This window comes from Clupea harengus, chromosome 2 (genome assembly GCF_900700415.2).
Source record: "Clupea harengus chromosome 2, Ch_v2.0.2, whole genome shotgun sequence".
Lineage (NCBI taxonomy): Eukaryota > Metazoa > Chordata > Actinopteri > Clupeiformes > Clupeidae > Clupea > Clupea harengus.
This window is the reverse complement of record NC_045153.1, coordinates 30,472,458-30,497,457: the sequence shown is the minus strand read 5'-3', so window position 1 is coordinate 30,497,457 and position 25,000 is coordinate 30,472,458. Positions and strand designations below refer to the sequence as shown.

The window sequence follows — 25,000 nt, the reverse complement described above, 5'->3', positions numbered from 1 at the left end:
ACAACGCCACGCCACGGTAAAAAAATGGAAAATCCAGTGGAAGGGAGCTTTGTCCTCTTGTCCCTGTGCCCGGATACACAGGCAAAGGCCAGGCCAGAGAACCAGTCAGTGCTCTGCCGCTGGACAACACTCCACCACAGGCTGCCTCATAAATATCAAATTCTCTATTTTGGCAGTCCTTCGTATTGTCTAACATGAGCCCCTTCCAGTTTTTTTTTGTTGATTTACAGTGCAGTATCACTCAAAACACCACAGGCCCCAAACGCATTTATAATCTGAGACAAAGTCCTGATTCAGGACACTGGGGTCCATCCGTTTTTGGCAGTCCTCATTGTTATGTGCTTTTGAAGCGAACCACTCTATCTATATCAACTTACAATGCTGCAAGGACTCTACAAAGTGTATTCATTTGACCTCTCTGGCTAAATATTTGAGATTTATACACTCTACACAGTGTATTCATTTCACTTATCTAGCATAAATATTTGAGATTTTGTAGCATAGCAGCTAGAAAAATCATTGTGTTACAACACACAGGGCCCACATCCTGTGCTTCGGATTCAGTAGTCATCACGAACGAAATGTGTGTTTAACATCAGTGCCCCTTTTTCTATCAGCATGACTTCAAATTGAGTCTATTTATAGGATGAGCCCCAGATGTATTTAAGAAGAACTTCAGCATGGGCTGCGGCATGTTGACTTCTTCATGCGTGGAGTCGGGCGTGTCTTTCATTAGTTATGAGAAGACTCCGCGGCTGTTCACTGAGTCTCACGTCAAATGATCATCTCATTACATAAGACTGTTTGTCTTTCAGACATTTAGAGTACCAACAATCTGGCTTCTTCTGGGAATCCTGACATCCTCATTCCATATGCGATCTCCCACTCTCACTCTCTCTCTCTATCCCTCTTTCTCACTCTCTCTCTCTCTCTCTCTCTCTCTCTCCCTCTTTCTCTCTCTCTCTCCTTCTCCCACTCTCTCTCTCTCTCTCTCTCTCTCTCTCTCCCTCTTTCTCTTTCTCTCTCTCTCTCCTTCTCCCACTCTCTCTCTCTCTCTCTCTCTCTCCCTCTCCCTCTCCCTCTCCCTCTCCCTCTCCCTCTCCCTCTCACTCTCCCTCTCCCTCTCACTCTCTCTCTCTCTCTCTCTCTCACTCCCAATCTCACTCCCAATCTCTCTCACTCTCTCTCTCTCCCCCTCTCTCTCTCTCTCTCTCCCTCCCCTTCTCTCTCTCTCTCTCTTGGCCATTGAGCACATGCAGACCCGTACTGAACATGAAACCAGCCCAAGCAGAGACCCTCTCTCTGAGCAGAGTGAAACATGCTATCAGTGATTCAAATTATGAATTATACACAGTAATCACTCTTGCCATGTTTAGCTCTTTAGCTCTTACTGAATTGCAGAATGTAATATGCTTATTGGTATCAGTAATGTATCCAATACATATAAAATCCTGTGTGTACCATGATTTGAATAAAACAGGCATTGACATGAAATGCAATAATATGCATGATTACTGATAGTTAACTTAACTCTAGTCCAAATATAACAGTATACTCTAATGGTTTCTATGTAATAGAGTGTTATACTTTAAATTAGCATAAAGTGAGTGATTTGTTTCTATTGCAACTGTGTTTAAGGGTTAATGTTATGTCAAATGTTTATGTGGGGAAAATATTTGGTAATGCCCAGGCCAATAACATTGACATAAGTATTTCCCCCTGTGACATGAATATTTATCATGGACCTACCCAGTCATGTGGCATGACACAGGCCCTACGGCCACAGTGCACAGCATCAGTGGCCTGTTTTTCCATAATGCGCGTGCACACGCACTCGCACACAAACACACACACACACACATATGCGCACACACACACACACACACACACACACACACACACACACACACAAACACACACACACACACACACTCACTCACTCGCACACAAACACACACACACATATACACCACACACACACGCACACGCACACACACAATCACACACACACAGGGTTTTACGCTGTGTTTCCTCACTAGCAGCCTGAAAGCAGATGGGTACTTCCTAAATGTACAGGATGCATGCCACAAAATTTGAGAATAATCCCTAAGGATCTTTCTGTTGCAATACATTCTCTTCCTCTCTAGGGGGGCACAGTTTGATCTCTAAAATGAGTCTGGTTTATGGATTTGTTGGATGCTCTGAATGTCAACCACATTAATAAAGAGGAAAAGGGGTTTGCATCAGAGAATGGCAGAGTTTATGGAGCGGAACAAACTCTGGATGCAGTGATTTGCATAAAGTGATGCGAGTGGCTCGACACAGCACAGAGATACTAATACTACTAGCTAATACTAACATGATAAATATAGAAAGACAATGTTTACCCAGGGGGTTTACTGTGTTTGCAATACAGTGCAATTTGTTCAATCAATTGTATTGCATCCAGCAGAGACATTTATGTGATAATACATGCAGGCTTCCCATTAAGCATTTCAATCTGAATTGCACCGTTAGCATGGCATGACCCAAGACAGGGCTAGACAATTGACTATTAACATACTAGGTCTAGAATGATTGGATTTCTACGATGAAAAAGATGTGCAAAAAGCATCTTCATCTTCATCAAAAAGCTCCATTATTTCAATGTTATAATGGACAAGTTGTATCAATTCTAAAAATTAGCCAGTGTCACTTTCCATGAACAAACTAATCAAAGCTTAGAATGGGACAAAAGCTCAGTATGGGGCAATGTTGTTTCTTTGACTGGGTTCTTGAACTCTTGAGGTTAAATTATGTTTAATGTCTAATGTCTAATTTCACCAGACTATTTTAAGTCCCAAAAGAAGAGGAAGAAAGAGCACTGCCACCCAGTAGCCTAATAAATAAATGAACAAAGTATCAGTAACTGCTGCCTATTTTTTAATGCTAATGGTTACATGGAAGTTACAATGGAAGACATTTTTAGCCCACTGAAACACTGACAGCCAACTCATAGCTAGCTGACATACTACGTTTTATCAACCTTCATTTTGATGCAAATGCTTCCCCACTAGCGCTATTTGGCTCAACTGTATCAAAGGAGGCTTTATGAGATGCTGAACTTTAAAGTAGCCTAATCTAAAAGCACTGGGGCTCTATGATTTGTATCACCTTACTCACGACACACTCCTGACACCTGCTAACCCATCACCGTACTCACGACACACTCCTGACGCCTGCTAAGCCATCTGAGCTTCTGCTTACCCATTGTGCTCTCTTGACCACCTCCTCCTGTCCTCACCTGAGCCCCTCTCTTCGTCTACCGGCTCACGACAGTATCAGCGATGGCGCAGCTGCTTCAGAAGGCGCTGCAAAGTCTGCCTTGTTTTGTCCTCAATATCTTAGCAACTCATTTGCACTTCGCTAATTCATTCATTTTTTCAACACTGAGCTAAAGCTGTTTAATGGTTGAGACTTAGACACAAAGGGGGGTGGCCAGGTAAGATGTGATTGGGCCAGGCGGTTCAGAAACACCAAATGGGGCGCTCTATCTACTTTATGGGCCAGTCAAAATTTAAATGAATTAAATAAATAAAAGTTAAGTATGATTCTCTCCGCCAAAAAGGCGCACTAAGCTCTATAGTGATATATACATGGCTGTTGAAGAGGCACAGTATTAATAATCAGGTTCGCAGTAAGATCTGTATCGACTGCTTGATGGGTTTTGGTAATGCTGCATAAAACTAGCATTAGGCTTTACATGTTGATGCGTGAGCTGAAGACCACCCTACAGCAGCTCATGCAGCGTTCATCACTGAATGTTCTTGAGTGCTGGGTAATCAGCCATGCTGTGCAATAGTCTTCACCCTACTGGACCCAACTAATAGATCTGTCGTTTCACATGGCCCAATGGATCAAGCCAGATTTGCACAATCTACATATATATCTGAATGAATCGTTGTCACTCCTGTTACTCTCAGAAGCAAGCACTTTTTTTGGAGGTGCATTCAAGCTTTATAGTCTGGCAGATAGGTATCAAAGTGCTGCACATGAAAGGATCCCTTTCAAAGCAATTGCAAGTGCAGTATGTGTTTTAGAAATGTTGCCATGGTTTCAGATGGGACGAATCCAGACGGCATCCATGAGTCCTCCAGATTGTTATGAAACGGGGAAAAAAAGATCAGCTGTCTCAACCTCCGCTGCAAACACATGATTTCATGGCCTCTTGTTTTCTATGACTCACACTTGTGCACATCTTCCTGCTTAGTGTAACTGAGCCATGTCAGACAGGGGTGTGATAAAAGGCAAAGAAAGCCCAGCCCAAAGACTGTTTTCAGTCTCATCTGGCTGTTTTCACGTCTACACACACCCCTCTCCCACCCTCAGCTTACAAGGGATCGGGTTCCGGGTATTCAGCAAGTATCTGAAATGTGTGGGGGAAATCAATGTGCTCATGGAAAGCCGGTAAGGTCACAAAACAGAGGGTGTGTTGCTTAAAATGCAGCTCACTGCAGGGACACCATTCTTCAGAAACCACCAACACATTTCATCTCTTTTTCTGTCAACTGCAGAACTATTTGTCTTTATGACACTACAGTTTATTGGGTATAAAATCATCCCATGGATTAACATACATTATAACTTCACTTAAGGCAGCTTAAATCCATCCACTCAAATGATAAAGGGTAGACGCTAAATCATGAAAATGACAAAAACAACAGCTGATGCTGCGACTGATGAATGAGGTGGGTGATGAATTGTTTTCATTACGAGCGTAGCTATGGTTGTTGTTAGAGCTGTTCGAATTTAACACTCACAGCACAATGCAATTTAAAAATGTACATTCCCAAAAATCATTGAAGGAATATTTGTTTTCAGAAACAGAAACAAATAGTCATCCGTGTTTACAATATCATTCATTTCATTTCAGCACTGACCCTCACTACTCCATAAGAAATTTAAAATGGTTAAATTACACAAAACAATAAATAAATAAAAACGACTGAATCAGGTGAACTTACGTCTGCTGCTGTCGTTGTGTTTCCTCTCCATTCCAGCTTGATGGGGTGTCTGCCAGGGGTCCAGTCTCCTGGTCTGGCTCCATGGTCACGCCACTGGGCAGGAATCTCCTCTTTGAATAAACGGAAAAGAGGTGCCTGCAGTCTCCTTCTAGTCTGAGGGAGGCGGAGGTGAAATCAGAGCGAGGTCTCATAGATTTTCTGACGTTTGACATTGATAGTCTGGAGTTGCTCCACTTTCTAGCCTATTGACACAGAGAAGAAGAAGAAAAAAAATCAATGCGTCTTGTCAATGGTGGTCTTGTGTTTCAAAGTTCAGCGTTCAGTGAAACTCAGAGATTCATAGCCTGACTTTGGCTCTGCTTTTGAAAGTAGCTGATTAAGATAATGTCTAACATTTAATTGGATTTCAACGTACTCCAATTTCCCCCGCCATTCCATACAAGGTACATGATTGCTCAGAACCTTGGTAATCATAGCACTCAACCTGATGTCTAATGGTCCTCTAAAGGCATTAGAAGATGTCTTGTGGTTTAACGAGTGTTATAACCCATCACATGTGTGAGTGCCCAGGTGTTACAGAAAAAGAAATATGAACCAAGATGAAAGTGTTTATCTAATTTGAGGAGGCCCTTCAGTGTATAATAACTTAATTAATGGTGACCTGTACACTTACAACTCTGGGCAGAGCACCGACAGGGATAATCACACCGCATACTAATGCCAGTGTTTTCCGTAATGCTATACTTAAAAGCAAATTCTCTTCTTACAGAGGTTATGCAGAGGTGAATAGAGTGTGCTTGGCAGCAGAGAGTCCTCGCTAATGCGCACAAATCTGCATCGATCACTTCAGGGCTAGGTGTTACTGAACAGATCTGAAGTAGATTACATCCAGTTGCACAGAACATGCGATAACCCAGTAGGCATGAAGACAGGATATTACAAGAAGTGTTTTACTTACTCCATGTTTATCAGCCCCTGGCCCCCTGAATCCAGAACTAACGAGGTAACAGGCACAATATAAAGAAAAAGAATTTCCTGTTCCACGCTGTGACAGGGTCTGTGTGTTGACAGCAGGGAACGGCTTTAACCTGCTGTCATGCAGCGGTGAAACCCTTCCACTACAAGAGAGACGTATAATTGACCAAAACCCTGTGTCACAGTCTGACATGGTCTGCGCTGAAGGAATGAAATCATTCACCATCTCGCCCTATTCATTAAATATTGAGACATTCTCTCCATCATCGCAGCAGGAGAATCCTCTGTGGCTTGGTTAACCACAGCACCCCACTGGGCCACAGCTGTCTTTATCCTCATGGGGGCCCGTCGGCAGAACCTGTTCAGGTCAGATGCCTCAGCAAAACAACCCCTCCTGGCATGCGAGTATGATGAAATACAGGGCTTCTATCTCCACAGAGCTGCGCTGCACTGGGACGGATAAGACAGGAAACGGCCTGGCCCGCTCATGCAGAAAATTGTTTGTTTGTTTTCCAGAGAGGACTCAAGGTAATTAATGGAAGTGTATAGTTGGTTTTGGAAACGTATCTGGAGATTTACTCTCATATGGCTGTCAAGTTCTGTTTAGACATTGTTTTTTTTGTATGTAAACGTGGGTTAGCTGAAAGAACTCCACTCCTACACATGGTTTTGTAAGGACTGAGGCCTTACATTTCAAATTTGAAAAGGAAAAAATCCTTGACTTTTGGTGAAACAAAGAGGGATTAACTATTGCTGTCCAACTATGTTAAACACATTTCCTAGTTAATTAGTCTAACAGAATAGAAGGCAGGGGAGCAGACTTTTAACATGCGATATTGTCTAAAACAACAATAACAAATGATGAGTGAACTAAATAAACAAATCCAAAACCACTCATCTACACTGTATGGGAATATAAGAACAACAAACAAAGTAAGGCAAACAAAACTGATTTTAGGATTTACAAGAATTTACAGGTATTTACAAAGAAGAACATCACTACATCACTCTGTAAATTCAAATCATATGAATACAAATTGTGTGTTCCTCCCTTACCTATTAAGCTTTATGACTGCAATTCAGAGAGGAAATCTTAGCCTGAATAGACGATGCCAAAGAGCTAAGCATTAACGCTGGATGCTCTTGAGTTAAAATTCCTCTTATAATTAAGCTGGGAATTGTTAGCAATAACAATGGCAACATTTCTAAACAGTTAATACGAACTGCTGAAAATGTGGTTCCATGCTATACACACACATACACACACAAACACACACACACAAACAACAAACATGTGTCTTTGAGAAGGGATTAACCCAAATCATTTAAATCGGAGCATACACTCATCCTCAATTGAAGCCGGTGCTTGAAAAAGTGCCTGTTCGTGCTGAAACTGCGGCAATGCTCAGCAGACTCAAGCTATCCATCAGCACCCACCAGTGGCCATGTGGGGAATTACACTAACTAAGGCGCTCTCTCGCTCTTTTCATGTTGCTGTGAAAAGCTGAACTCTCCCTCAGACAGACTATGTGTTCATGCCAGTGTATGTGGATATATACGGGTCTGCTGGTGTGTGTGCAAGTGATATAGGGGCAATGAAGGGCTTTGATTTACACGCCATTGTAGTTCCACATGGTGCTAAAAACAGTAAAGCAATCATCTTTCAGTGTGACACTTAGTCAAGACACCTCAATACAAATCTGAGGTGATATAGTACATGTGAAGCCTTTTACTCTGGCATTTCTCCTCTTTAAGGGCCTCAGAAAGACCCCCACAGAGAATACTTCCCCCAGAGAACACCTCCTTACTAAACAGTTCAGGAAGGTGAAGGACTGCATTTTTAAAAACTATGATGATCTTTTAAACATGTTAATTAATTCTTAAGATCGGTTTAAATGCTCAGATTGTGTGAGACAGCTGGGTATGTTTTATGTATGGGCAAGTTTGTTCTCAGCCAAATTCAGACAGGGAGGAGAAAGGGTTGCATTAATGGGGATTCTAGATGTCGGGAATGTTCACACCCTTGACTTGTGAATCACCTCCTTTGCATTGGAAAGAAGCCAGATGGTGAAACATTCTGGACTATATGTTCAGATCTATATACTGATTTCAATTATATACAAACATTAAATCTAATATTGATACCTACTGTTCTGTGCAGTGGCTGGGGAGAGTTGACACTGGATGCTTTTTGGATCATGCAGGACTGAATCCCTCTGAGTGTACTACAGACTTCATAAAACAAACATGTATTCAGTGACGAAGAGCCTCCAGCAGGCAAGGGAATGTTTGCCTTTAAACTAACAGATCGCCCCCTTGAGTACTCTCATGTGTATTCTATTGGACTCAGACTTCATACATGCAGCCATGTCTCCATGCCAACAACATTGTTTTTTTTTTTTTTTACTTTTTTTTTAGTTAATAATTCAAAATTTAGGAAATCTAATGAAAGTCAACCTTATTTATCTAGCTATGCAGATGATGTGCCATATGACGCACCATAGCACTGGACTAAATGTCTCAATGCTTTTTAGTCGTACGGCCACTAGATGTCGCCAGTTGGCACTCTTTATAAAAAGCATTTCTCCACTGTGGAGTAAACACATGCCCATCTCTTTCTATTCGAAAATGTTGTCCTAACATGATGTTTTCTCCCGTTGGGCTGAGCTATGACTTACACAACTGCAAATGAAGATCAGTCATCATTAAGTCATAGTATCCTAAGACAATTCCTTGGTCAGACTGGCGTGAGACATGGGCGGTTCCCACACTACTGTAACAAAAGCATAATATGGGAACAACCAATGTCTCTAATGTGATAATGAAATATTGTTATGAAATAAGCTTATCTAAAATCAGAGATTATTTTTATATTTTTTTAACTTTTGAAGTTTGTTTACAGAACTACATTTCATGACGCAACGAATTATGATTCATGATGCAAAGGCATCAGTCCCAAGCTTTTCTTAAGACAGTGTGGGGGGCACCTGGATTCTTCTCAAGGTTTTCACCACGATAATGTTGGCTAATTTCGAGGATCAGACAAACGGTCTCTCTCGCCATTTCCTCCGTCTCTTCAGAGCCCTCTGGTATCTGATGAACATTATCAGTGCCATATAGTCCTCGAGGATAGGCCCTTTTATCTTGAGTTCTGCTTTCCTCTTCTTTCCCATGGGATGGAGAGTTTACTGTTCCCATATTACCCCCACTCTGAGTTAATGTGCCTCCAAGAGAGTTCGAGTTCAGTATTCTGCAGGACGTGCTTTAAAATCAAGCCTGCTGTTACGAAAAGTAGACAGCTACTTGGCTGAAGGACTAATTACGAGGAAATTCAGATCGGTGAATCCGTCGAAGCAACAGCGATTGACTTAGCCAACTAAATAGTAGGTTTATTTGAGTGGTAAGAGAAAAGTAGCTCTGACGCACCGTTGCGACTGATGGGAGCAGAGATCTACAGGCATATTCAATCCATTACTCACGAGGCGCAGCCCAGACGGTGCGGATCACAGGTTGTGAAACTACTGTACTGCGCAATTTCTTTTGACATATTACACGCCACTGGAATGTGCGCGTGAATATAGTATTTTGCCTTATGACTTCATCAGTCATTGCCAGGATGAACATACATTGTGTTGGACAATTTGTTGGGAAATGAAAAATCATGTCCGCCCAAGGACTGCTGAACGTTTTCTCTTGCTCTTCGCCAGCATCCAAACATATTTCTAAAAGGAAGTTACGGCAGACTCGAAGTTTAGATCCAGCGTTGATTAGAAACTATGGAGCCGACCCAAATGGCTCGTTGGGATATCCAGGCGAGGCGAAGTTGCATTGTCTTGCTTCGAATCAAACAGGTGGTTTATCGTACCTCCAAGCGTCTTCCGAGAACCTCGCGGCAGGTCAAGTGGAGGCGCGCGCCAAGACAACACGAGTGAAACAGCATCATTCATCTTCGAGCCTGTTCCCATCCTCAGACTCCTTATTGTCGGCTGACATAAGTTCTGACCACGACGGAAAGAACTTAAAACGGAGTACTGTAGACCTGGCGTTTATTCGGTGCACAACGCCAACAGCAGCAGGAGGCTCGAGTACCCTTTTCTCACCTCGAAAGTGGCTACAGAAAAAGCTGCACCATCAGAATACTCAGTCGTACACGGTGTATCAGTCTGAGGTATGGGTTTGATTTCATGAGTTATGGGTGTGATGTGGGAGATTTTGGGTTGTTGTAGAATGAGGGCAGTATTTTCCTTTTTGTAATCTGTGACATAGTTCAATCGTTATGGTCACCAGCTTCTTCTTCTTCTTCTTTTTGTAAAAGGTGATACAACCATCCTTTCCTATAAAAGAGAACAGACTTTCATATTCCTGAAGAGTGTTTAAGTCTTGAATACTTCTGTTTGTCCAGGTAGAAGTCCATTGTGGCTAGACTACACACACACACACACACACACATATATATATATATATATATATATATATATATATATATTGTTGTTTATATATAACAGATGTCCATCGAAATGGTAGAATTTCATAAAACAGCAACATGCTAATTCATTTTTGTTAAATATTAGGGATCAGTCATCCCTCTTGGTGATCTTGTCCTAATGTGTAGTTATAACAGTTATACACAGTGCCATCATTCTCAAAAGCCTGAAATGATAACCACTTAGGAAGTTGAAATGAATACTGTGAATACAGATATAATCAGGCTGTGAGTTCCATTGTTTGTCTTTGAATCCATTTGCTGTAAGCAAACATTACATACATCTTAAAGTTCCTCTATCAGGACAGCACAGAAATATGAAAATCCTTAAACGTTTCTAATTTATTCATTATGGAAAGCAGATCTTTTTAAATATATGTATTATTATTGTTATCATCATTTTGTTGTTGTTTCTGAGAAGTAGCCTTTATGACCTAGATATTCTAGTATAGCCCATAATCTGACAGAAATATGGGCTAGTGTCCTTGAGGTTATGTTTTGTGCAAAGTCCTGCTGCAGAATGATTGAACTTTCATGATATCAGGGAGAGGAGGAGTGTGGGAGGAGGCGCTCTGCAGCTTTGCCCGAGGTGAGTCTCCAGCCCGACTCCTCGTGTGGACCCTGACTGCACTCCTTAAATGCTCAAGTTTAAAGCAGATGTATTCCTCCCAGGCATAATTGGGTCAAGCTGCAGTTCTGGGGCCAGCGTGGGATCCTCTGTTTGGATCTGCGTGCCTCCCTCTTTCTGACAATCCAAAATACCTTAGCTGAAACTATGATTTGTTTTGGAGATCGCTGGCTATGGATAGCAGCAACCCAAATAGTTTTGAGTGTAAGTTGCCCCCAAAGATGTCTTGGTGAAGCACAGCAGGCCCTTAGAGGCAGTGGTAATTGTGCAATTCTGGGCAGGTGGAGTGTTTTTATTCAAATTGATTTATTTTGTAAGTCAGTTCTCATTAAGAATGAAACTTTTGAAATTTTACAGACACTAACACACACACACAGGACTTCTTCGTAAAGAACTTAGTTTCCCCTTTATTTATCCTGTTGAAAAAATACTTGAAGACTTGTTCTATTTTGAGATTGGTGTGGTTTTACAAACATTTTACCCGTACTATTCCACAGAATTCTTTGAAACCATGGTGTCTTGTAAAACATGCCTGACCAAATAAGGACAAAATGTTTTCTTCAAGATAACATGAAAGTGAAATTGTTCTGTGAAAAAAGACAAAAGAGTGACAGGACAGAGTTTTCACATGACTAATCTCTTTTGGATTACTCCAGAATAAAATGATAACAACTGTTAATCAACTGGCCTAATAGATTTAGTTAGTTTGTTGTCTTTGGGAGTAGACTTAAGATGCTAAAAACCTCTTAAGACTTAATTGTTTAGTATATTTGTTTTTTTATGGTATACAAATGTGCCTCCTCTTTGACTTTGATAGTCACTAGAGACGTGGGCTATTGATGGTCAGTCATTGAATGGGACTATCACTTGACAAGTCTAGGGAATACAAGATAATTGACAGCTGTTTGGATTGAGACTCTTCAGCTATCATCTCATAACTAATGTGTTCCTCCACTTGAGCAACTGTGATCTCGCAAAGATGGGTGTTCATTTCATGCCACGTGAAAGTGTTTGTTAATTTGAGGAAGGGTACGTGAAAAAATGTAGGGTTTTACTTAGTGAAATATATTAAGAGGAGTGTTGACATTAATGGAAATGTTTTTGGAGTCATTCAGCAGTTTGACTATAAGCCTTTTTTGGAGTGCAGTCAGGTCGGCTTCACAGTCTGATGAATTCTTGCTATTTCCACAAGTTTCCCAAGTGTAGAGAAGAACCAAAGCAGTTCAGTGGTTAGGGTATGTGAGCATAAACCATGACCGTCGAGCTTAGCAAACCTTGCGCTAACTCTTCTTCCATTGTTGGGACCTGGATGGAGACACAATGAACACTGACGTTGGTAACGCTGGTGATCAACAAAGTGGTCTGCAGTGGTTTTGATGCATTTTAAGTGTACTATTACATGACACTTGTAGTGCACAAGGGAATCACATTGAAGCACACAAACTGGACTCTGCATTTAGTAAGCCTATGACTTTGTGTTCCATCTGGAATATAGCAGGTATAATTCCTTGTAACTGGCTTTCATTCTCAGTGACACAATTACACTGCCATGGCACCACTTTGATGGGTGAATTATGCAACTTTGGCACTTGGAGTCCTTTCACCACAGTCATTAGGAAGCCGTCCAATGAGAAAAACAGGCTCCATGGTAATGTAAACGCTATCAATCACGTTTATCCTGATTAATACCAGAAAGCGAACTGTGGTGTAAGTATTCAGTCCTTCAGAATAACAGGGATGTCAATATTTTATTTGATATTCCAATATGCTTAATGTGTCAGCACGAGGCCCTTATTCTTAAGTTGCAAGCACACAGCTTCACAGAAGTTATGCCATGTGTTACTCTTTCTGAAACCTTTCCAGGCATGTATCATCTGGAGTAACTGGAGTCAATCGATGAGCAAACATTTGGCAAACTCAGTTTGTTGAATTTGTTTCCTGGAAGTTTGAACAGGCTGCTCAAAACCAGCATGGCTTCTGACAGTATGCAAAGTGCTTAAAACATCCATTGCAATAATTGATTGCTCCTTGCCTGCAGTCATTTAAAACAAGCCACAATTTAATTTATTCTAAGTAGTTACAGTCACTCTTTTAAAGGATATAAGGTTGACTGGTTGGTTTTTGGTGTCGGCTGTTACCAAGATACAGTTTCAATAGCACAGGGGGGCAGCCTGACAGTGTTTCCCCCTTAGATGAAGTACGGTTTGGCACTGTTACCAGTTTGAAATGGGGTGTGTGCTCTTTAACTGGAAACTTTGTAATCTTCTTGTTTGGCAAAGTCTTTTGTTTCTGTGTGAAGTTATTTACACTGGATTTACGAAGCACTGCCAAAGTAAACAATGCCAAAATACCTTTTATAAACCAATGCATTTCAGGGAGGGGAATTTGTCTTGACAAGTATTCAGTCTTAGTTGTATTTTTACACCTTTTATAAAATGTTGTTTGGAAAAGTATATAATAAAGCTTTTAAATACATACAGACAAGTACAACATCCATTCAATCAAGACTGCAAGTTCTGAAATCTGCCCATCCCAGTGCAGCAATAAGTCATAGATTTGTAATTGAACTTGAATGAAATGATCCTGCCGTTGTTCCTCTGAATTAAAACATGCAAAGCTTGTGATAAATGGGGCCCTAAATAGATACTTGATACTTGCCTGTGTTGCATGAATCATAGTTCCCCCTAGTGAAGGTCCTTGTTGAGCTCTGAAATGGCTGAGTTGAAATGTAAAGTAAAGAGACATCTGGTTTACATGAAGTAAGGCCCCCACTCCTATTTCTCACAACAGAGCAGCATGACCTGATCCTTGGCTATGTTCCCCTAGGCAAATAGTTCTTCCCGCAGGAGACTGTCAGCGTAGGATATGTGCCATGGAACAGAGCCGGCTCACTCCTCTGGCGTTTATCTGCCCGTGCTCCCAGAGTCTGTAACGGAGAGAAGCACAACTATGCAGCGCTGGGGCTATTAGCACTATCCCACAGGAACATTTTTTTTTTTTTTTACTTTTTGATTTCCCAAAGATGATTGCAGACCAACCCTGACCCAAAACATTTCATCCTCTTTACTTCAACACTTTTCACAAGAAGAACTACAAAAACAAACCATACGGTTCGCTTTTGTCAACATCTCCAGCCTCTCAGTCTGAAATAAAGGGGGGACTTCTCCAGCCTAAAGCCTGGATGGCTGCCACTTCACATACACGCTCAGCAAAGCACAGTCAGAATCCGTAAATGTTTTGGAAGCTATAAATAGAGCTGCCGGAAAGATGCTTCCCTTTTCTCATAATGCTTTACATATGGGTTTGATATTGGCAAGGGGCTGGTTTGGGCTGCTCTGTGCTCAGTTTGGGGCTTTTGTTTGTATGATTGGAGAACCTCGTTCCGTTTTTTTCTGCACCGCTGTGCTTTTTCTTTCGTTTTTGTTTGCCTCGGATCGCGAAACATTTATAACTCTTTCAGTCGAGGTTTATGGGTTGTGAAAAGCCCAGCTGTAACACTGTGCCGTGTCTTTTGCATCATGAGCAGAATGAGTCACTGAACAATTTTGAAAATACCACGTAATTCCCCTATTACACTACAGCATCATTTGTAGTTCCTACATTTCAAACTTCCTTCTTCCAATGAGGAGCATTTGATCGAAAAAAAATATTGTTTTTCTAGCTGAAGCATCCTCTCCGAAGCTAAATGGGATCAAACTAATTTGACAGTGCAGCTTTTTTTCCATCAGGAGATTTAATTTCTCATTGTTTCTAATCCATCATAATTAATATGACTTAGATAAACCTTAGTGTGCTAGACTGATAAACATAGAGACCCATCCAACATCTGTTTGTGCCTGTGTTTCACTCGAGTACTGCAGGCCTTCAGCCGAGCTGCGACGGAGGCCATCGCTTTGTTTACAGAAAGGTTTTCAGTTGTTGGGTGTAGGCATCTGAGCCCGAAGTCAGTTTGTGCTTCATGTGGTTGTGGACATTCCCTCCCTGACCACAAGTCCTGTCTCACATCTCAGAGTTAGATATGCAGACATTTTGAATTCACTTAGATTGATTAAGACTTTTAAACTCACATCTCTTCCTACCTCTCTCTATTCTCTCTTCTCCCTCTCCCTCTCCTACCATCTTTGTCACATTGTCCCATTTTCAAAACGTTTCTTTCTTTCTTTCTTTCTCTCTTTTTCAAAAGCAGAGAGTACAAGTTACACACTCTCGTGACAAAAGGGTTCCATATGTGCAGGGAACAAAAGGCCAAAGTTGCCCTTATTGACTTAACATGGGTACTGATGGGCAGGGCCATAGTCCTCTGAAGGGGGATTTAGTTGTTGATCTTAAATGGCAACTTGTTTTGATTAGACACTGCCTTTGTGTATAGACTAATAGCATTCACATCAAAGTTGTGGGCTAATTTGTCGTGCCAGAGGCATGTTATTACAGCGTATAAAGTTGTGGGGCCTCATTGAACTGGTGATAAATAGCTCTCATAGCTGTTGGTCTTCATCACACATCTGGTGATGTCTTAAAGCAGCACTGTGAGAATGTAGCGGTTTTGTTTATTTACTAAGTGGTCAAATGTTAGCCTGGCTACATATCCTGCTGCTAACCTAGTGAACTGCTTTGACAGGACTGGCAATGCTGTCAGTGAACTGGTTTGATGCCGAGACAGTTATCTCCAAGATAGTATTATCATGCCTCCAAATGTAGGCTTTGATTATAATCATGGTATGTTATACAGTATTTACAGACTTCCTGCTTACTGTTCTTGATCATAGATGTGCAACAGAACATGGCTACATTGTGATCTCTAGGGGACATATTTGTTGCCATGTTTGGCAAATGTAGAAACAGCCTATATAAATAAGTAATGTATGATAATGAGCTATTTAAAATGTGGTTATTATTTACATTTAAGCACCACCAGAATTTGTTCTTTTAAAATTGCCATACCTATCCAGGAGAAATACCCTGTCTCATGTTCATGTCTTATTTTTGACCCTTTTCTCCTTAACCGTTTGATCCTGAGTCCACATCATCGTAACATCATAGAATCCCAAGGAAGAGCACCTTCACACTCATCCCACAGACCAAAAAGAAGGCTTATCTAAACCAGTATGCATTTGTTGTTTTTCACCTCCACTATAATGTGTTTTAAGTAGTTGCCTCTAGAAGACTGCAAGTGTCATCATCTCGCCTGTAGGGGGAGCCATTTCCCTTTGATCCTCAGGCTGACTGGAAGTGCCTAAATGAATGCCTGGAACTGAGGCCAAAATAACAGAGTAAATTACATATTTCCTGCTTCATCCCCTCTCTCTCCGCATGGATGTGGTGAGCTCTAGACTAATGGCCTCTTAAGAAGAGCGAGACTGTTATTGCATGGTGATTGTGTACTCAGTTTCAGACATCTCTGTGCGATGGACTTAATGAGAAAAGAATGCCTGCGGAGAATGAGGGAACATGTCGGGGAAATAGTCCTGAATCCATTTCAGCATCAAACAGTCCTCAGGTCCTCTCTCTTTGTATAAGCCTTTATTGAGTCCAAATGTACTTGTTGAAGAGGCACTGAGGTCTGATGTAGGGGATGCTAATCAGACAAAGAATAGCCCGCTCTGCAGTGGGAGGGAATGCCGGCTCAGACCACAGGTCTTGTGCTCACTGTCTTGCTTGGAAATCACACAGCGCCAGGTCACAAGTGTTACATTAATCTCTCTCTCTTCATCTAGTTCATCATTACTTTGTTCTTTTTCTCTCTGTGTCCTCCCCCCCCTCCCCCTCCCAACCCCCACCCCTCTCTCTCTCTCTCTCTCTCTCTCTCTCACACTCTTTCTCTCTTTCTTACCTCATTTTCTGAGAATTTTCTAGAAGCAGCTGAAACAAATCAAGCTAAGCTGACCTGTCTGTCTGACCTTTAGTCCAGTGCACTCTCCCCGAGGCAGGCTGCCGCGGGACACTTAAAAGTACACTTATCTCAGGGGGACCTGATTGAAATGGACTTCTTTCATCTCTATATTCATTTTAATAATGTGCATCACATCTAAACAGTAGTTGTGTGTAGTGTGTTCAGTAGCTGCGAAGTAGCCCGCTACTGGATCTTTGGGAGAAACCCCACGGCATCAGCTCTTTCATGCAGATGTTGTTCTAAAGCAAGACACCGAGTTGACATATATTTCCATATTGATATGAGCATCTGTTTGGGCGAGTGCAGTGATTCTGCAATGATTTGTGTTATTGCTTGAGTGTGATGTGAGAGCGGTTAGGCAGAAGTGGAGGTAGATCCCGTCCTGAATCAGTGGAATGCTGTCTACATTCCAGACGGCTCTCTCTTGAGAGAGGGGTATCCCATCTCCGGGGAACACATCTCTGAACACGCAGCGAGCAGCAATGATCATTAAAGCTCAACATTTGTTTCTTTGCGAACCTCATACCAGCTTTCTAGAAAATAGCTGAAAATGTTGAACCAACTTAGAAAAAGCTTTAATCACTGAAATACTACAACCCATGGTTGGTTCTCCTCTCTAGTTGTATGCCAAGCTGTAGCCATTGGCAGGTGATCTACCAATGGCTACAACAACAAAAAAATTACAAATCTATAAATGTGCATTCCTTAAAATGATACTGGAATCATGTTGAGAAGTGTAGATTTGACTCAGAGCACAGATAATGTAATGGAATTGTTATTGTGATTTCACTTAGTAACCTCAACTGATTTTGACCTTAGATTAACAAGGTAACATTTCAACAGCCTGTAGTTCTAAGGACCTTTTGTTTGAAATAAAGAAAAGCAAGCTCAAAAGAAGCCACTCAAATCTGTTAGAGACCAGTGATTGTGTTTTGATTGGGTTGGATCAGTAAGCCTCTTGTGAGGCATAGCGAGGTTGCCAAAGTGGACTTCAATTCTTCCTTCTACCTTGAGCATAACCTGAAATACCAGCAGCTTCATGATGGGGTCAAGTGTCTTCAGGAAAGATCTCAGGCAAGCAGATAACACCAGTTTATACGTACAAACTTTGTGAAGACAAATTTGCTCCCTACTAGGCTATGAGTCAATACTAACAATTGTTAGTAAAAAAAAAATGACTTGTAATCAGAGAGCAATGGTGAAAATAGATTGATTCTCAAGATTTATATTTTTATCCATTGCTGCCAGGTTTTATGGCTTTTAAACATAGCAAACAAATGAATAGCTATATTAGCTACATGCTGCTCCGAATACAGCAAGTTTACTCGCATATCTTAAAGCTCTTTGTTATCTTCACAGATCGTGTTAATCAAGCATAACCTTTGTTGTTCTGTCCCGTATCGGGCTTCCTCTCAGTCGAGATTGTTTTGTGATGCCCCGCCTTTGTTATCTGTCAGCTTTCCTAGTTTACACATTTGGAACGTCCTGCGCAGCACCGTTCAGTGTGTCAATGAAGACGCGGTCTGCCTGGGAGTGTTTGAATTTGAGCTCGCCCTTTGCTGAACTTTATCAGAATGAATTCGTCCGCCCTGTCAGTCTTCCTATGGCTTTGCGTTCGTTGTTAGTGACTGCGCATTAGTTGAAGTATTTTTCCCTTTAGAAGTGCAGTTGAGGACCTCAAATTGCGGCATGGAGGATCTTGTGGTCTTCAACAGGCGCATATCGTACCTCGTAAGTCAGTCCACATGTTTTTTTTTTCAGTATGTCCGGATCAGTTCTGGACCGTTGGTTTTTCACTTTCTGAAACATTCACATTTATATGCACAAATGCACCGTCTACATTTAATTTGCACATTAATAGCAATTTATTTTTTATTTTATCTTGTAAGGTAGTAGTTGTGTACATACATATATTTGTCATGTTTTGTTATCTATCTATCTATCTATCTATCTATCTATTGGTCTATCTATTGGTCTATCTATCTATCTATCTACTGAACATTTCCCCCCTCTAAATGTTTACTGTTATCATGAATTTCAGTCAGCCTTTAGATTGCAAGGTATCCTCCAGCATTGTTATAGGGGATACATCGAGATGTCATATATCTTTGTGAGAGTAAAGTATTTCTATTTTGTGAGGACCTGGAGGTGTAGTGGCTTAATGAGGACCTCAAATTAGTAGACAATAGTAGACATAACACATGGAGATGCTGTAAGATAGTATTTGCACCAGTGGCGCTATTCCTTCCCCTAATATGATTTCTCATACACCTATAGTCTGGAATACGTGGACACTCGTCTATATAAGAGACTAGATAACTAAAAGAAAAGCCCAGTAGATAACACAGAGGAACTTGGCTAGTGAGGCTCCTCCTTTTATTGGTTCTTATTAAATGTTCTGTTTATTATTTTGAGATGATTCAGTGCCTAATGTAATATGCACCTTCAAGAATATTGTTTTCTAATAACTGGTGGAAAATCAATACTGATCAATAATACAATCAACTCCTGAGTGGAAATTGTATATTTTCGTCTCCCTCTTAATAATCTGATGCACATTCACAGACACATCTTACTTGTTCTTCATACTTCTGATTTTAAAAAAGATAGCTAGAGTGCAACACCATAGACATTAGTCTGAAGTCATGTGCAGCTCCCTGATGGCAATCATGCATGCATAATAATCATGTGATTTCACACAGTATCCTCCCATTCAGCAAACAACCACTATTGACTCATCAACAATGACATCCAACAAGAGACAGACAGAAATCTTCATACCACTCCACACATATAGTTTACAGAAGTGTGCATTCAGCGCTTGTGCAGACTCGTGCAACTCTTTCATGGATGTAGTCGGCACAGTGCGGTGCATTATATATTAAGAACTAAATAATGCTTACATGTTCATATAATAGAGAAGATCATAGTGATACATACTACATACTAAATCTATAGCATACTACATATTATATATATAGTATACTACATACTAAATCTATAGCATACTACATATTATATATATAGTATACTACATACTAAATCTATAGCATACTACATATTAAATCTATAGCATACTACATACTAAATCTACAGCATACTACATACTATATCTATAGTATACTACATACTAAATCTATAGCACCATACTATTGGTACAACCCACCACAGCTAATTGATGTGCCTGTGCGGTCCCACCCGTGTGTATGTGGCTGTACATGTGGAGTATGACTGATGCATTTAGCTTTTCCTTGATATGCTGACTCAGTGTTATAAAGCTGTTATTGCATGAGAAGTCATTGTCTTCAAAGAATGCAGTGCATCCCGTGTGTCACCCCTTTACATTTCATGCTCAGTTATAGTTTATTGTCATCTCAGAAGATTTATATTCATAGAAGACCCTGGGACAATACTTGACACTTTTAATGAAGTCTTTACCTGCAAGACATCAGAAGTCGTACATCAAAGGCAGGAACTGCCTCACTAGATTGTTTAGAAGTTAAACAATGTTGTTTCCAGGGAGGGTGGTGGCCAGAAAGCTCACTTCTAATTTTAGCCTCTTTTTGTCCTTTGGATAGCTGTGCTTTGAAACAAGACTGAAAAACAGTAAACACTCAAAGTAAATTCAACATGACATACTCACTCTCATGATAACAGATGTAATATGGCATAGCTGTATTTCTGTGTCCCATAGTAAGTAAGCTGAAGCTTTTGACTGTACACTAGGTATGTTGTAACTCTTGACTGTACACTAGGTATGTTGTAACTCCTCTCGAACAGGAATGAATCACTCCCACCCAAATATCTGGCTCCTCCCAGTCTTGCCTTCTCACATGGTGTTTGACATCAGGTTAAAAATAGAAGTATATTATAGATTATTGTGTCATTAATCTGGTTATTCGTGGATTTGACAATTTTCTAACAGCCCTTGTGTAAGAGTGACCACTGTTTCCTTCTAGGTCCCAGTTCCATTCCAGTGTATATAAACACAGCTCACACCATGCGCCTTGCCGTAAGACAGGTTTAACTGTTCAGGGTGGGATGAAGCATGATAAAAATCTGTCCACTAAGACTGTCCACACGCACAGTTTGTGAATTCTTTCTTTCTCATCAACAAACCTTCATGGTTGTTCATGGTCACTTATGATTGGGGCTGTGATAAGACATGGATAGACTATTGAGATGGTCCCCATGTTCTTAAATAACAAGTCCAAATGCATCGTGGCCTTGCGTTTAACTGAATGCCAGGAAGTGGAGTGTAAAGGCATGCACTTTTTAAAAACGACACTATGTTTATCATTTACGTCAGCCGGGCACACCACTTCCACCATTGTTTTGAACTCAGAAATCATTTGTCCTCATTTGTCACCATTTGTTCATGTTTTGGTCATATTCAACTACTGTATCAATTCAGGATATATGTATTGTTGATTCATAAGTGCCAGTGATCTTGAACGAGGCATACACATCCAGTAATTCTTATATACAGTTAGGAAATACCCTTCAGTATGATGATTTATGTCCTTGTTTTTTCTGCTTGCTTACATTAGAGAACAGTCTTTCAAAGATCACAAATCACAGATTAGTATTCTTTATCCACAAATTCAATGTGATGATGAAACTTATTCCTTGTTTCTTCATTGTATCTATGACATTCAGTCGAACAGCTTTCATCATGATCGGGAAACTGTTGCTTGTTTTGGCTGAGATGTTTCTGTGGAGGCATCGGCTGAAAGTGTGAGGGGCCCAGTGGTTCCTCTTTACTTGAGCCAAGTCTGACACAGGATGAAAGCTAACCTGGACAGCTGAGATAAACGCCGTCTCTCAGACCCTCTCTGATTCATTTTCACATCTGCGCACACTTTCCAATACCTCAGCACCATTGAGAGAATGTCAGACAGTCAGTGACAAACATGCTGATAAAAGCAGGTGTTCTGTGAACTGAGTAGTGAGCTTTGTGGAAACCCACGGGTGTACATTGGACACTGTGAATATGTGGGAAAATCTGAGCTACAAGTGGTGCTATTCATTGACTTACTAATTGATAGTTGCCTTAAGACTACAGTGATCTGAATCTACATGAAACTGGACTAAATGAGGCTCTCTTGGATGGACTGTATGAGTTTGAAATGAACTAAATGAACTTGCTTCATTCTAAGGAGCGCCAGCAATAATATTGACCTCTGTATCAGGGAAGACAATGCATGCATACAAACCCACCTAGCTAGTGTCTATTAGCATACCTATTATGTTTCAACTTGCTGTTGATAGTTCGGAGAGAAACAGACATAGATACACTTAAAAAATATCATGTTAAGACAGAAAAATGAAGAACAGTTGCTAATTTCTGAACTAACTATTTTGCCTTATCCTTTCATCAATAACCATTGGTCTACAGTGTTTTCATAGGTTTTAATAGGTCATTAATGTCTCTGGTACAACATAAGTTCACCATTTCTGTGGTCTGAAGACCACATAGGCAGGACCAAAGATCTGGCAGACTTGGGAAAACAACCTGGGAGTAGTTTTCACTTGTTGGGGAATTTTACAGTGTTGATGTTGTGAAATGAAACCTGGATTAAGATTTGGCAAGATATTGATCCATATAAAAAGCATAAACACTCCATAATCCACAATTGGATGCTTTACATAATACACAGCAGTTTGTCTTGGCCAGTTGATGAAGCCCTGTGAGTATAGCTGATGTTTTTTTATATTAATTGATAATAAGAAAAGGAACCTCCAGGATAAGAAGGCTTATATCTGAGTTTGTAAGCAAAAATCCAAACTATTTGTTAAAATAACTTTCTGTATGCTTTGGCATGTTGTGAAATGTACTAGGGATAAGCTTAAAGCTATGCATAGTTTTGACAGAATGTTCTTGTAGGCCTTATTGATTGAATTTATGTAATTCATATTTTATTACAATGCAAGATACCAATCTGATGCGTTTTATGGCTTTTAGTGTTTCACTGCTGCTTCCCACAGTTACAAGTCTTTGTCAGTGTTTCTGGCTTCACAGATTCATAGTTTTCTTTTCTATTGCTGTGCATCTCTCTCTGAAAACAGACATTCCTGTGGAAATCTCTGAATTTGACAGATTAGGTATGTAGTGTGCTTGTAAATAGTTTCACGCATTATGTAACATTGTAATGAAGCGTAGCGGTCCTCACGGTGAGTGCTGCTTCTTAGCAGCTGGAGATAACAGCCAGCTGTGTGTGTGTGTGTGTGTGTGTGTGTGTGCCGGGCCTCAAGCAGAGGATGAGGATTAAACACACATTCTCAAGCCTCCCAGACCTCAGTTGTGTGGATGGAGGTCTACGCCTGTATACACTCTAATGAAAGGGGGATGGATAGTGTGGAGTGGTGTGGGGTGTGTGTGTGTGTGTGTGTGTGTGTGTGTGTGTGTGTGTGTGTGTGTGTGTGTGTGTGTGTGTGTGTGTGTGTGTGTGTGTGTGTTGGATGTCTTCTTTTGTGTGATAAGGAACTCCTCTTGTGATCTTGGCACGCTCCATGTCATTGTGTGTCCATCCCTCAACAGTGAAGGCTCATTAATAAGGCTTTTCCTCACAGTCGCACCATTCTTTGTTTAAAGGCTGGGAGACTTGCCACTGTTTTCTAAATACATCCTGATAATCGCCATGACAACTGATCTTGTAGGCTACTAATACTTACAATGAGTTTAGAGAAGGGGTATGGTCAAGATGGATACACCCGATGTCCCTCTCTTAACTTCTCATGTAAAAACCACAAGCTGAAATGGTTTGGATGGATGGGACCAATCCTGCCCATCCAACTGTTGGACATTACACTTCTCAAATGGCCTCTGAAGTTTTTGTACTGACTGTCTGGGGCTTGGGAAAAGACCACTCTAAGAACCCTAATCTGTGTCCTAGTGTCTATGAGATAGAGCACTCCTAAGAGAGAGAGAGAGAGAGAGCTACCTTACTGTAAGCCTCGTAATGAGTCAGTAAGCCTCTTTGGAAAGGGGCTCATATGACAGGTTGGACTAGTGGATCAAAGAAAGTCTAATCTTGTCAGGGTAGATTTACAGGGCAGTTGCTCAAAGGTCAAGGAATTCCACTTAATATTGATTCTGTAAACCTACAGTACTCTTCTTCCAGACTTTATGTGTGATGGATATACTGTAGCATTCTTACATTTCAAGTGGCCTTCAATATCACATCCAGCTCACCCCAGTTCAGTATCACGTGGATTAAGCTGAAGACAATAGCATATCATGACCATAATACAGAAAAAAAGAACTGGTCTTCAACACACTGTTGTGCTTGGCAAGTACACACACAGCAAGCCCTCTCTCATTGTTCACCACTTAGATTAACAGGGGCTGGTGGGAGAAGGATCTAGCAGGGTTCTTGGCATGTAGGGATCTAGCAGGGTTATTGGCATGAAGGGATCTAGTAAGGTTCTTGGCATGAAGGGATCTATTAGGGTTCTTGGCATGTAGGGATCTATTAGGGTTCTTGGCATGAAGGGATCTATTAGGATTCTTGGCATGTAGGGATCTATTAGGGTTCTTGGCATGAAGGGATCTATTAGGGTTCTTGGCATGAAGGGATCTAGTAGGGTTCTTGGCATTTAGGGATCTAGCAGGGTTCTTGGCATGTAGGGATCTATTAGGGTTCATGGCATGAAGGGATCTATTAGGGTTCTTGGCATGTAGGGATCTATTAGGGTTCTTGGCATGAAGGGATCTATTAGGGTTCTTGGCATGAAGGGATCTAGTAAGGTTCTTGGCATGTAGGGATCTAGCAGGGTTGTCTTAGTGGGAACTCCACCGTGTCAGCAGTGTTATTCCCTACAGCTCGGTCAGTGCCAAATTGCACTCACAATGACCGGGCCCCTTGGGCTCCGAAGTTGTCATCATTATGAGACACTACTTGTTTCAGATATATAGATACAGTATATCATCATGGAGAAGTTGTCATCATTATGAGACACTACTTGTTTCAGATATATAGATACAGTATATCATCATAGAGAAGTTGTCATCAATATGA

At 40.9% G+C, this 25,000-nt stretch overlaps 2 protein-coding genes across 4 annotated transcripts in view; one reads left to right on the top strand and one right to left on the bottom strand.

Annotated features, from left to right (window-relative positions):
• The window catches only part of frmpd4 (FERM and PDZ domain containing 4), a 44,672-nt gene extending 35,193 nt beyond the window's left edge, over positions 1–9,479 (bottom strand). The window contains exon 1 of the mRNA XM_031560514.2: positions 5,004–9,479. Within this exon, the coding sequence (XP_031416374.1) occupies positions 5,004–5,215 (212 nt within the window). The 5' untranslated portion in view covers positions 5,216–9,479. The remainder of the gene's footprint in view (positions 1–5,003) is intronic.
• A 7-nt stretch (positions 9,480–9,486) lies between these two features.
• The window catches only part of LOC105898067 (rho GTPase-activating protein 6-like), a 27,179-nt gene continuing 11,665 nt past the window's right edge, over positions 9,487–25,000 (top strand). The window contains exon 1 of one of the 3 annotated variants that reach the window (XM_031560525.2): positions 9,487–10,146. In XM_031560525.2, coding sequence (XP_031416385.1) covers positions 9,640–10,146 — 507 coding nt within the window. In that variant the 5' untranslated portion in view covers positions 9,487–9,639. Of the gene's footprint in view, positions 10,147–17,650; positions 18,711–25,000 lie in introns of those variants that run through there. The other 2 variants (XM_031560540.2, XM_031560533.2) reach the window with 2 other exon arrangements.